Source organism: Euprymna scolopes, chromosome 16, assembly GCF_053919585.1.
Source record: "Euprymna scolopes isolate OS-2025 chromosome 16, ASM5391958v1, whole genome shotgun sequence".
Taxonomy (NCBI): domain Eukaryota; kingdom Metazoa; phylum Mollusca; class Cephalopoda; order Sepiida; family Sepiolidae; genus Euprymna; species Euprymna scolopes.
Genome location: NC_136497.1, coordinates 111,345,372 through 111,360,570, shown reverse-complemented (window position 1 = coordinate 111,360,570; position 15,199 = coordinate 111,345,372). Strand labels below are relative to the sequence as shown.

The window sequence follows — 15,199 nt, the reverse complement described above, 5'->3', positions numbered from 1 at the left end:
CCCACAAAAACTAACAACATCCCAAGACTAAATGAATAAACACCCTGGAAAAGGAAAAAATCAAATGTCTCGTCAACCAAACAGAAAATAAATGAAAAATCTAAAGGAGACAGATCCCGCTCCACGTCAAAAACAAGAACTACAGTCTAGAATAAATTTAAAACCTTGGAATCGATGGAAATAGATGACGGACCCCCCACCCTAATCAAATAGTAGAAAACAACCACCCCTATTCTCAATAAAACAAAAAGACAAAAGGAAATCAAATACATAAAATCTAAACTATGGGCAACAAAATAATCCAATGGAATTGCAGAGGTTTAAAAGCCAACCGGAATGAATTACTTCTACTAATATCAGATTTCTGCCCTACAATAATTTGGCTATAAGAGATCTTTTTAAAACCATCTGAAAATATCAATCTCTTTAACTGAATAAAACCATACAACAAATAAGCCAAATAGAGCTTCTGGAGAAACACCCATTCTCATTAACAAAACCACAGCACAATTGCCGTCACAACCATCCTACATAGAACGGTTACAATCTACTCCATTTATCTACCTCTTAACGACCCTATAGATGAAACAGAAATGGAAAAACTTATAAACTAACTTTCTCGCCCCTTCTTCTTCTTCTTCTTCTTCTTCTTATTATTATTATTATTATCATTAGGTGATTTTAAGTCATAATGCTAGTTGGGAATGCTTAGGCACAGATGAAAAAGGAATCATTATAGAAAATATTAACAACTTATGCATATATTATAACAAAAAAAAACAATCTTTATTCACTAAGCTACAAGCTCATACTCAGCAAATGACCTCTCTATAAGTGATCTAGTATCTTTATGGATTACAACTGGGCAGTGCATATGAACACCTGTGGAAGTGACCACTTCCCAATAACATTAGAACACTTTGGTCCTGAAATAACCTAAAAGTTTCCTTGCTGAAACCTTAAAAAAGCTAACTGGGATTAATTCAAATTATTATGCAAACACAAACTCTAACCTGGAAAACATAAGAAAGACCCGATCATTCACTTTACAGATGCTATCATCTCAATAGCTAAGGAATGTATACCGAAAATAAAATCAACCACGTATCATCGTTTTTATGATGACTGCAAAAAGGCTATCCGGCTACGACGTGCTGCAGTAAGAAAATTTAACCAACTCAGAATTTAAACAACTTTAAAATATGCAAAGCTAAAACACGCTGAACAATAAAAGAAGCCAAATAGGAATCATGGAAGAATTTTGTGTCCAAAATCAATAACACCAAAGACAAAACCACATGGAATATGATACGGAAAATATCAGGAAAAAACACCAGTTCCCCTCTCAACCACCTCTGTATAACCAATAACAAAATACCCTCCCCCCCCCCCAAAAAAAAGAAAAGACATGGCAAACATGCTTGCAGATACTATTGCAAATAATTCATCATCCAAAAATTACAATAAAAAATTCCAGACTATCAAACAGGAATCAGAAAAAACAAACTGTACTTTAAAAGTAATAATGAGGAAGAATACAATAACCTTTTTTACCATTCATGAACTAAAGAATTCATTAAAAAAAGTCAATAACACAGCTGAGGGACGAGATAACATATGAATTCCTAAAACAACTACCAGATCAACCATTAAATTATTTAGTTTCCATTCTTAATGACATCTGGATCAACGGCAATCTTCCAGCTATATGGAAACAAGCCACAGTCATTCCCATACCAAAACTAGGAAAGAATACATCTGACCCTGTCAATTATCGCCCCATAGCACTAACAAGCTGTGTGTGCAAAACAATGGCAAGAATGGTAAACCCTATACTTATTTGGCCATTAGACACCGTTCAACATCAGGGTCTCAGGCTGGGAGCCTTCCGAACTTCCCCCATTATCAATTCGATCCAACAAACTAGTCTTACAATACTTGACCAAAATTCTCTCTTGCCCAGACAATCCTGCCTACAACTGTATTGCAAACCCACTAGATTACTTTAGGAAGGAAAAAATCACAAGACCAAATCCAGCCCATAACTGCATCTTCAATCCCAAATACCAAAACCTATTTGACCAAAAAGTAAAAGCTATAAAACCTTTTGGTCTCTGTATGAAACCACTAGTGGAAGACGCAAGTATCACAATCACCAACATCCATGATGTCAACCAACTAAGCCTTTCACCCTGGCTACTAAAACAGCCTAAAATTGTCTTTGAACTAAACAAGCTCAAAAAAAAAATCACACTCATCTACTAACTTATCAAGAATAACTCCTTAACATTCAGGAAAAATACCCAAATCATCAGCATATCTGATTCCAAAAACAGCAACAGAACTGGATGCAGAGTAGTATCCAATAACATTACCTTGCAAAGCGACTACTAGACTATGCTTTAATTTTTAGTGCCAAAGCTATAAATCTGGCTCTAAACCTCATTACTGACCTCACCCACAACAAATTTATAATTCTTTTCAGATTTGAATCCTTAAAGAACCAAAACTTAAATAATCCGCTACTAATCAATCTATTACTAAAAGTACATACTTTTTTACAAAACAAAAATATCAAATTCTGTTGGATCCCCATCATTTTGGAATTCATGGCAATGAAAAAGCAGACATATCTGCCAACAACACACTAAAACTCATAAGTAATATAAAAATTCTACACTCTGACTACAAACAACTAATTAATAATCTTATGAAGAAATGGCAAGAACAATGGAACAACTGTCAAAAATTATTTTTTTGACAGTTGTTCCATTGTTCTTTCAAAATCAAACCCACGATAGAAGAACATGCACATAAACCCACTCCTTCCTGCTAAAAAAAAGAAGACCTTCCAGAATGTTTGGCATGCCAAGAACACTTCATGGTAAAACACTTTTTTTTTCTTTTTTTATTGTGATGATCTCATGCATATCTGGCAAAATTATTACAATGTCAACAATATTTTATTTTTTTTTATTATATTTTCACCCCAAACAAGGCACATTGCAACTTTGATGTAGGGGGCTACTATCAGGGACCTAAGCTACAGGGGTACTATGTAGGGAGTTGGGCAGCAAGATGTTAGTTCATGTTACACTTGAACTTCTGCATGTCAGTACAGTTGGGGAAACAGGGACCCGGAAGGAATTCCAAAGTTCTGGGGAAGAAACTACTGGAGTAGAAAGCTCTCTTACATCTAGGGATCTCTACTGTGTAGGGGTGGGATTTAGCTGCTTGTCAGGGGTATTTACGTGAAGGGGTACAAATGCTTGCAGTTCGTCGGAGCATTCACCATTAAAATACTTGGGAGGGATCTGTCATCTATTTCCATCGATTCTCGTTGTATTGAGCAATGGCTCTTAGGTTTTGGCTCTAGAGTTTAGGGAGATTTCAACCATTATCACTGCATGATCAGCGTTCCCAAGTGGACTGTAGGAAAGAACTATTTAAAAACAATAAATTCCAACAAAATACTAACATTTGTGAAAAAAGTAAATTTATACAAAAGAATATAATTTTAACTGAATCCAACTCCCCCCCCCCCAAAAAAAAAGAGAAAAAACTCACATCACCTAATGATCAAAAAAGGCTGACTTGATTTACTGAATAAGTTAAAATATCTAACCTACAACAACAAAAAATAAATCCAAATTATGGAACTCTGCATTAAATAACAAAAAAAAGGGTTGATATGCCGTAAAACCAAACCAAACTCTGAGTCTGCCTGTGACATTTTGTTTTTAATGTGATTTTTTCATCTTTTTGGAATCCTATTTTGTACTTTCCATCTTTTTGAATGAAGTTAGTCGACTCCAGTTTAGAACGGCCTACCAAAACAAATTAAACCTATTTGACTTGATGTGTTTATCAAGCTACACTATAAGCAGTCTAGATTTGTTTATAGTGTTTTATAATAGTTTATAGTTTTTCATAATAGTTTATGAAATTTAACCCCAAATATCTGTAGCATGTTAAAAACTAGTGTTGGTATGCTTACCACAATTTGTATGGAATCAGAAAAAATTTGACTTTATTTCTAATTCCAAAAACTATTTTTTTTTTTTTTTTCAATAAAAAGAAAATGAAACCACCATTCTTTATTTACAGTACAAAACTAAGAACTAGGTTTGATTTTTAAAAAAAATTTATGAGTAAATTATGGTAAATAGAGTAATTATTCTAGAGTTCATCTAAACATATTCTCTTATTAATAAGTTACAAAATTTCTATAATTAAGCAGGAAATATCAACATTCCTTGATAGAAGGTTAGGAACAGCATAGTTAACAAAAACAACCTCTGCCCTCCTTGTGTTAGAATGATTTTCGAAATGGTAACATTTAGAAACTCCTTCTTAAAATGGCGAGAGGCTTTATTAACTATTCTGTTCCATCTTAATTTGCATATAAATTGACTATTTTCAATTAATTTTGAAAAAAATTCAAATGGCATATTGTACATTAATGACAAACTAATAAAAATTTTCTTTGTTTTAAAAGAAATCTTTAATTGGTTTGCTAGGTTTAATCAATTATAAGAAACATCTGAGAAAAAGAAGTATTTAGAAAGATTTACTCATGTAATATACTTCCCTCCCTAAATGTATTTTTTTACATTTGCAGAAATATATGTGGACATTATACAAGGGTTTTAGAGTAATTTGAACATGTTTTTAAAAAGCAACAAATTTCTAATATATTTAGAAATTTAAAAAGAATTAGTAATTGTTTTAGAATAAGATTTGTAATTAGATCAGAATTTGAAATTTAGAAAAGAATTGGTAATTGTATCTAAATGGGGGTAAAAGTTTTGGGTTGTCCAATCAATATTATGAACAATAAAATGTGATCTGATTAATTTCTTTTTAGAAAGCTATAATCAAAACCAAAACTTATGAAGAATCCTTGGGAAAATTCTTTATTACAAGAAATGGAAGTCCATAACAATTAAATGTAAGCGTGACACACAAAGTGACACACACACTATCTTATTAATAGATTACACATGAAAACAGGTGCAGCTCATCACCTAAAAAATAAAAACTGTGATCTGGAGGATAAAGGAGGTGATGCTAATTAACAATAGGGCATGATTATGTAATGCTCCTGGATTTTTTTTTATAAGCATTAAAAATAATTTTTCTAATACTAGCTTCATCCATTTTTTTTTTTTTTTTTTTTTTTTTTTTTAAGAACTATTCAAATGAAATGAGATAATGATTTTGTCCTGTTTACTTTCACAGTTGTTCACATTTGGTTACTTGCCCTTGGATTTTTTATCATCAATTTACAAATTTTTATGAACTATGAACATTATGTACTTTTATTTAGATTTTTATTGTTTATCAAGCTTTTCTTTTAAAAACAAAAACAATGTAAACATGATATAAATATTATTTTTAATTAATTTTTATAAAATTGATCTAATAAAAAAATTCAATATTTTAAAATTGTATCTTAATTTATTTTAAATGCAGTTTCTTAAAATAGCTTTTTAAAGTGTAATATATACTATGCAGTTTTTATGGTACTAAAATATCTATTTAAATAAAATCTCATTTATTTTTGGAATCATATAAATAATGCCAGAGGAACTCCTGCAGGTAACTTCAACTTCTGAAATTTTCAGCACTAGTTTCTTGATATTGCTCCAGAAAATACTGGCAGGAGTTCCTCTGGCGTCAGTTTAAAAAATTACTCTGGCAATATTTTATACGAAATTTGTGTTTATTAAAGGATTTTTCTTTTTATATAATCAAATCAATAAATATTTAATACAGTAATATATTTTTATTGTACTAAAAACATTCAAAACCGTGAAAAAAACCCCAAAAAAACTTGTATTTAAAAAAATTATTTTATGCAAAATATAATCAAGTATTACTTATTTCTGCAAAATATATTTACAAAAATTACAATGTGTACAAAAGTTTTGTATATATTTGTTCCTGCCAGTTTGCTTATTTTTAAACTAAAACAGGAGGTCCGGTGCGGTAAGCAGAACATTTTACATCCAGGCGAGATTTTCACCTGATACCAGTCCAGGTATACTTCTGAATTGCCTAACATTACCTTGTCTGATTTTTAATGTCAGACCCGAAGAGCATTTAAGCTGCAAAGTCAAACAAAGCCAATTTTCATTTGTCATTATTGTATCATGTTGCAAAACAAAACAACTTTTTTTTCTTCCCCTACTTCCCCACCGGCCCTGTCGGTGGGGCATTAGAATACACCGACTGCCCCCCTTTTATTAAATGGCAAATAAAAAGCCTCAAAAAAGAAACCATTGTGAAGTTTCAGACAAATCTCGTTCAGATTCAGAAACAGAATCACAAAATTAAAATCTCGTTCAAAATCTACCTTTTTTCATAATTATTGAAGCAACCAAAGGAGAACCGATAACAAAAGTGTCTCCCTTCAAAATAGAGAAAATTTTTTCAAGTATCAAACCAAAAATGGTCAAAAAACTAAATAACGGCACAGTACTAGTGGAAGTAGAAAACCAAAAACATATCACAGAAATCTTTAAATGGAGACTTTTTAACAACCAAAAAGTAAAAATCTATTCCCACAAAACGCCGAATACTAGTAAAGGAGTAATCAGGAGTTCAGAACTATCCCCGTGCTCCTTGGAAGAAATTAAATTAACGTAAAACATCAAAACGTTACCGATGTAAAAAGGATCCAAATTAAAAAGATATGGTGAAACCATCGATACAAACTCTTATATTCTAACCTTTAATACCCATCAAATCCAAAGTAACATCAAAATAGGATATGAAAAAATAAATATAGAACCGTACATACCAAACCCTTTCAGATGCTACAACTGTCAAAGGTACAGACATCATCGAGACCGGTGCACACGCTCTCCAGTATGCATGAGGTGTGGAGAAAATGAAACCGACACAGATTGCCAAAAAGATCCAAAATGTATTAACTGCCAAAAAGGCCATAGTGCAAATTCAAAAGAATGCGACAAATGGAAGAAAAAGAAATTATTAAAATAAAATATACAAAAAATATAACCTTCCAAGAAGCTCGTAACCTAGCTGGAAATATGAAATACTTAAAAATAATTAAAAAAAAGTATACACTGGACCAAATAACCAAACAAAAAAAAAAAAGCAAATCTATTAAACATCAAACCAGAAACATCATGAAATTACTCAATGAAGTAAGGGAACTAATTGAAGAATTAAACAAAAAACTATAAAACAAATAAACAACGAAAATAAAGATTATAAAACTGAACAAAACTCCCAAACTCAAAAGACCCACAAAACTCCAAAGTGCTACAATACCCACAGAAACAACCCCTCTCACCGAAAAAGAAAAACAGACACCAAAAAGTGCCCATGAAGGAAAAAGGAAACAAACCACCAAGCAACAAAGAAGCTAAAACCAAAATAAACAGACCACGTTCATCTTCCAGGCCAAGAGATTCAATCCAAAACAGATTTGAGGAAATGGACATGGAAGATTGAAGATCAGACACCAACGACTGACAAAAGTTAAAAACAAATACATAAAATCTAATCATAACCCAAAAAATCATCCAATGGAACTGCCGGGGTATAAAACCCAACATAAATGACTTATTAGTTCTTATAACAAACCATCAACCAGCCATCATATGTCTCCAAGAAACCTTTTTAAAAGCTGAAGATAAAATAAATATAAAAAACTACAAACAATACAACCACATCCACAATACCCAACAGAGAGCCTCTGGAGGAGTATCTATACTTATTAGAAATAATATCCCACAAAGCAAAATAGATCTAAACACTAATATTCAAGCCAGTGCTGCAGCAGCCACACTATACAGAACTATAAATATCTGCACACAGGATCCAATAAACGAAGCAGAGCTGAACAAGATAATAAACCAGTTACCCAAACCCTTCTTACTGTTAGGTGATTTCAATAGTCACAATGATATATGGGGATCTGCATACTCTGACAAGAAAGGGAAGAATCTTGAAAAAATTATTAACGACAATGACTTGTTTATATTAAACAATAAATCCAACACATACCTTCATCCTGTTTCAGGCACCTACTCAGCATTATCTTTGTGTGACCCTACTATCCTCATGGACTATAACCAGAAGGTTCTAGAAGATTCATGGGATAGCGACCATTTTCCAGTGATTTTAACAAATCTAAAAGAAACAAAAACCCATCTCTCCCAATGGAAAATAAAAAAAGCAAATTGGGAGGAATATAAAAAAAATACCAACAAAAACTCTCAGAGGAGGAAAACCCAAATAAATCGATAGAATACTTCTCTAAAGCTTTACTAGCCATTACACATGAATGTATACCTAAAAGTAGTAGAACTAACAAACAACGACGAATGCCAAAAAGCAATTCGCCAACATAAAGCTGCCTTACGAAAATTCAACTCCCTACCAACAAAAGTACAATTTAAACCTTTTTAAGCAAAAAAGAGCAATGGATCGTAAAGTTATCAGAGAAGCAAAAAGAACATCATGGAAAGACTATATAAATAAAATAAACTCGAATACAAACCCCAAACAAGTGTGGAACATGGTAAGGAAAATTTCGGGCAAAAACTCATCCTCCCCAAAAAATCATCTCCTACAAAACAACATCAAAATAACGGAGACAAAAAATATTGCGAATCTGCTCACTGAAACCTTTCAAAACTATTCCTCCAGCAAAACTTACAGTCAATCCTTCCAAAAGACAAAACAAGATACAGAAAAAAAGATAAATAAATTAAATTTCAACTCAAACAACAAAGAATACAACTATCCTTTTACTAAAAATGAACTCTTAAAATCCATAAACGAAGCACATAATACAGCTACTGAGGTGGATGAGATACATTATGAGTTTCTGAAACAACTTCCTCCCAAATCAACACGCTCAACAAAATATGGTTCAAGGGAAAACTACCAAATAGCTGGAAACATCCTATCGTGATCTCCATCCCTAAACCAGAGAAAGACAATTCAGATCCACAAAATTTCAGACCAATTGCATTGACAACTTGGCTCTGCAAAACATTTGAAAGAATGATAAATAAACGACTGAATTGGTATCTGGAAACCATGGCGACAGGGTATAATAAAAGACCTTTACAACCTTGGATTAAAGGGCAGACTACCCATACTGATAAAAGATTTTCTATCTGATAGAAGTTTTAGAGTAAGAATCGGCCCCACCCTATCAGACACATAAATGCAGGAAGTAGGAGTCTCACAATGATGTATTTTATCAGTTACGCTATTTAATATAAAAATTAATAATGTTGTAAATTGTCTAAACAATGAGATAAATGGCTCCTTATATGTGGATGACCTTGTAATCTGCCATAGATCCAAAAATATTCATACCTCAGAACGCCAACTACAAATGTGCATAAACAAACTAACACAATGGACGACAGAAAATGGCTTTAAATTTTCAACAACCAAAACTAAATTTGTCCATTTCTGTAATCATAGGAAAATGTACAATGATCCTATTCTCAATCTAAAAGGAACAAAAATCGAAATAGCTGACCAACATAAATTTTTGGGATTTATTTTTGCTAAAAAACTCTCCTTCATCCCTCACTTAAAATATTTAAAACAAAAATGTTTCAAGACGCTACAACCATTAAGGGTTATAGTAAATACTGAGTGAGGATCAGACTGCTCAGCACTCTTAAAATTATATAGAACCCTGATAAGAGCCAAACTAGATTATGGAAGCTTCGTATATGGTCTAACCAGAAAAAGTTACCTTAAAACTAGATTCTATCCATCACACAGGATTAAGACTTGCCCTGGGCGCATTCAAAACCTCTCCGATAGAAAGCTTATATGCTGAAGCCTATGAACCTCCCCTAAAATGTAGACGTAAAAAATTAGGCTTACAATATTATCTAAAACTAAAATCAAACCCCAAAAATTCTGCCTATCAATGCACTTTCAATCCCAACTACACACATCTATTCAAACAAAAAGAAAATGCAATTAAACCCTTTGGTCTCTACATGGAAGAAACAATAAAACCACTTACAGACAACTCAATAGATCAAACTAGCATCCACGGAGAAAATCTCCCAGAACTCCCACCCTGACTGTTAAATCAACCTAAAGTCGTACTAGACCTGACAATATATCCTAAATTCAATACTCACCCTGCAGACTATAGAGAAAAACTAAACAACATTCTGGATGCTTACCCAAATTGGACACACATTTACACGGTTCCAAAGGTCAAAACAAAGTGGGATGTGCCGCTATTTCAGAAAACACTATTCAGCAGAAAAGGTTACCAAATAACTCCTATCTATAGTGCAGAAATTACAGCCATAAACCTGACTCTAGATATTATCATCAACCAAAACTCCAAAAACTTTATAATATTTGTAGACTCATTACCAGTATTAGAAACAATAAAAAATCAAAAATTAAACAATCCCCCTACTCATCAAACTGTTACAAAAGATCCATTCTATCATACAACACAAAACTTTCTTCTTTTGTTGGATTCTCAGTCACTACGGTTCCTGTGGAAATGATAAAGCTGACATGGCGGCCAAAAATTCCTTAAAACTACAAATAAGTGACATAAAGGTTCCATATACGGATTACAGACATTCAATAAACATTTTTATCACAAAGAAATGCAAGAAAATTGAAACAATTGCCAAAACAACAACCTCTTCCAAATTACTCCTATATTTAAAAAAAAACCCTTCTAGATACCAGAAAATCATGTAAAGAAGAAGTAGTCTTATCACGTATCTGGATAGGACGCACATACTAAAAAGTAAAGAAACTTCCAAATGTATACCATGTCACGAACCTTATACAATGAAACACTTTTTACTTGACTGCTATGATCTCACAAATTTGTCAACACTTTCTACAAGGCTACAAGCTTAAAAGAACTCTTTGATAAAGAAAATCCTAAAACCATTCTAAATTTCTTAAAACAAGCAAATCTTTATCATAAAATATAAAAACCATCAAATAACAAACTATACCAAAACATACCCAGCGAAAATCGATTCTGAAAGCATAAAAAAATTTAAATCTTACATACAGCATTAAATGATCCAAAGAAGGTTGATATGCTGGTTAAACAAACAAACATAAATTTCTAAAATTACAAAACAGATGATAATAGCTGTACTAGATCTAGTTTAAAAAAAACAAAAAAACAAATCCTCAATAATAAGTCTGACATTTTGTATTTTGAAATGGTGGATTGTGAAATTGATCAATTGCATTTATCTCCCATGGAAACTTGGGAATTCTTCGTACAATAAAATTTTATAAATTTTATTTTTAATTGTAATTATTTTTCTACTTTACATATCATGTTAAAATTTTATACTAATTTTAACATGATATGTGAGTTTGTAATGCTTTCACCTGAAATGTGTTGGTTTAAAGGATCACCAATCTACACAAGCACCAGGGAATATAATAGATGTTTTCTAGCTTAATTTTAAAAATGTACAAACAAGAGTTACTTAACTGCCTCCTGGTCAACGCCAGACAGGTAGAGCTAGTTTAACTGAAATGATCAGCATATGAACAAAATGAGAAAATAGTTTTATTTATATGACTTGTTATTTATTGTAACGTTTTTTTAATTCACAACTTGTGTTCTTGAAAAGATTAGTTTTTCATATTTTAATATTTTGTTTTTCTTATTTAACCACAATTTTTCTTTTTATTAAAGGGAATACACTGAATTCTTGGAAGACCTTGAAGAAGATGATGCTTATAGGCAGAATATCAACATCTTTAAAGGTAGAATTACCATTTTGTGTTACTTTGATGAAATTAGCAAGGGGGGGGGTAATTAAAATGTCAAAACAAAGGGACATGTTCCAAATTAAAATATTACAAAATATATTTAGATCATTACAAAATCATAGCCCTGTATGTTTCTTGCATATTATTTATACATATTTATTCTTAATTGATTATTTATTGGGGGAAAAAAAAAAAAAAAGAAATATAATAGTGTAAAGTATGAAACATTTAATTAAGAAATTACATCCACCAGAGTGCATTTTGACTTTTCATAAAATGAGACGGCTGTTTTAATCTCTTCTTAAAAGTTGTATGAATTACTTGGTGACCTGACAGGAATTTTAGAAGCATTTAAATTGCTGCCATTCCTGTCTCTAAAATTCTTAGCAAATCCTCATAATATTAAAAGGTTGAAAGTTTTGGAAGTTATTTACATCAAATAATTTTATAAATAGAGATTAAAACATTACCATTAGTTATTTTACTTATAACAATTTGGTTCAATTAATAGTTTAATAACTAACCTCACAAAGTTTGTGTCTGAATTTTTCATAATTTGTATTTGGATTATTCGTCCTATTATTCTCATCTTATGTTGTACCCCTTATCCTCCTTCAACAATGATGTCACCAAATTCATACGTTATGGATCCCAGTTGATCTCTTGGTGCTCAGCAGTTACTCTGGTGAAAACCCTAGGTGTTAAAAGGTCTTGTCCAGCAAGCGAATTACCATTTTCTGTTGTAAAAAGATCTAAAGGGCAAATCATCCGGCACTGGTTGCCAAAGTTTGTATCAACGTCTTTTTCAATAAAATGACAATCATCATCAAATCATCATCATCATCATTCAAAAATTATACACTCTGACTTTTAACAAGTTTTAAATTAGGCTCTTAATATTTGTGTCTGGATAATTTTCAAATTTATAGATTTCAATTCTAAGTTCGAGGGTCAGTCTCTAAACGGTGTCAAGTCTAGTAGGGAGAGCAGAGTGAGTCTGAGTGATTTTCAAGTTTACTCATCAACCTTAATTTAAAGTCGATCTCTCAGCAACTTAGACTCTCGTGGGCAAGCAGAGCGAGTCCTGTCCAGTTTAGTTGAGTCTCTTTCTCCAAAGCTCTTGATGTTCTGACTTACATTGAAAACGGAATCCATAACTCCGCCTCTCATATTTAGAATTCAACTAATAAGTTTCAAGAACACCTTGTCATCTCAGATTATCAGAATAAATCCTGATTTTACAAGACCATAAGCAGCTAATGAGTCTTTAAGTTAGATTCTTTTCTTTTTATTCTTCCTCTATTTTCGTCCCCACCCCCCACCATCTGCTGCCATGACGGGTTTTCCTCCTACCATTTGAGTTGGTCCCTCAAAATCACGAATGTATTTGCTTAATTCATGACCAAAGTTTCAATCACAAGAAGAAAAGGTTATTGGCAGATAATTTTAATTAATAGTTATCGCAGTGGATGTGTGTAGCCTTTTCAGTTTTTGATAAGCAATTCTTTTAACATTTGACATACTTTCAAAAAATTCGGGTAGGTCTGGTTTTTGCCTTATATTACTATTTGAATAACATGTTATTGATTTCTCTTGTTCTAGATGTCTGTCAAGGATCTAATGTTTTGATTATGATAATGAAAAAAAAAAACAGCTAATTTTTATTTCACAAATCCTCGAAAGAAATTTATCGAATCAATATTTCTCTTCTTCCATTTTTACCGACCAGAATAATCAAAAAGGCCTTTTTGAGGAAGAAACTAAATATTTCTTTATCAATTCCTTTGACAAACATTTGACACAGTATCAACTTATTCTTTCCTTTTCTTTTCCTGCCTTTAACATTCCTTCTTTTTCCACTGTCTGAATCTTAACATTTGTCTCTATAGCATATCAACTCTTTTTAACCAATCAAGATTGTCACACTTATTTTCAAAATGTTTCAGCTGATATAAACATTGTTCAGTTAATGCTATTGCATTTTTCATTTCAATAAATACAAAGTTTAAGTCAAAGGAACGTGAGAAGTAGTCACAAATTCATTAACATAGAAATTTAAATATAAATTAAAGTCTTATTTGTCAATATTGATTTTTAAATTGTTCTACCCTTGTGGTAAGTTTCTGTACATTGTTTTATTCATTTTTGGGGGCGAGGTACATGGAAAAACTAAAACAAAAAACAAACTTTGTATTTATTTTTGTTTTTATAATTGACTTATTTTTTGGTTTTTAATTTAATTTTTCAGATTCTACCAAAACTCCTGTTGACCTTGATGATCTTGATGTTGAAGATGAGAGTTTACCTCAAATCAGTTTACAGGAAATGTTGGATGATTTGACTTTAGTTGATCCGACCGTTGGAGAGGGTGCAAAAATGTTGGAGTAATTCTCAGTTAATTTTGGTGTTTTGTTTGCTTTGATATAAATTTGAATACACAATAAATTATAAATGCAAAAACAAATATTCCTTGACTTTTGTTTATTGTTGATCAGAAATTTCTGATCTAAAACAATGATCATTTTATTTTTTTTATCAACTAATAAATTGGTATTCTTAATCTGATTACCGATGAACTATGATTTTTTAAAAAATTTATTTTTTGTAAACACAACTTGAAATAATGAATTCATAATTTGATCCCATTGTTTTAAACTGCAGGTACATACATCAATATTTTGTCACTTATAAACAGTAATTATTTTTTTGTATTGTTGGTGTAACATTTAAACTTCTAAAGAAATGTTTTTTATGCCACTATTCGCTTCTCATTCTTTCATACATTCGTTAATTAGTTCCTTTGTTTTTTTGTTTTTTTTTACTAATCAAGCAACAGCCTCAAATGTTCATGTATCCATATATATAAAAGTTTATATATATATAAAAGGCAAAATGTGTGTGACCATTTCGTGTATGTCTTGCAAAGGCTTTTCTCGCACGCGGTCCCGGGGGAGGGGGGTAACGATCGCTTACAAGTATTTATATACGCCCTAGATAATAATATCTAGGATTTGGGAAAGCGCGTTGCGTCTAGATTTATTTACATCAACTTTTACAAAATTATTGCTATTTTGGCTTCTCGCGTGTTGATTGGGCTTTTTCGTCCAGAATCAGCTTTGATCAATGTGGGGCCAAACTCCTCTCATATCAGACAATTGCTATTCAATCTGGACAATGGGGCGCTCCCTCCCCAACATATTGGGGGGAAAAAAACAGCCAAAGTTGGGTAGTAAACACACCCAATTTAACTGCGTGGCTTCTATTTGACCTCAATAATTAGGTCAAATAGAAGCAGCAGAGTTAACTTTTATTGCTGCCACCTGTCAATAGTTAAATAAATTCAAACGTATTTCTCTTGTGTGTCTCCGTGGCCTAGTGGTTACCGTCGTACGTTTTTGTTTCACACTTT

The 15,199-nt window shown here is 31.9% G+C and overlaps 1 protein-coding gene across 1 annotated transcript in view; it reads left to right on the top strand.

The window, feature by feature from the left end:
• Positions 1 to 14,254, top strand: part of LOC145296053 (60S ribosomal export protein NMD3-like) — a 97,576-nt gene extending 83,322 nt beyond the window's left edge. The window contains exons 14-15 of the mRNA XM_080142113.1: positions 11,714 to 11,784; positions 14,039 to 14,254. Coding sequence (XP_079998239.1) covers positions 11,714 to 11,784; positions 14,039 to 14,178 — 211 coding nt within the window. The 3' untranslated portion in view covers positions 14,179 to 14,254. The remainder of the gene's footprint in view (positions 1 to 11,713; positions 11,785 to 14,038) is intronic.
• Positions 14,255 to 15,199: the final 945 nt, after the last annotated feature.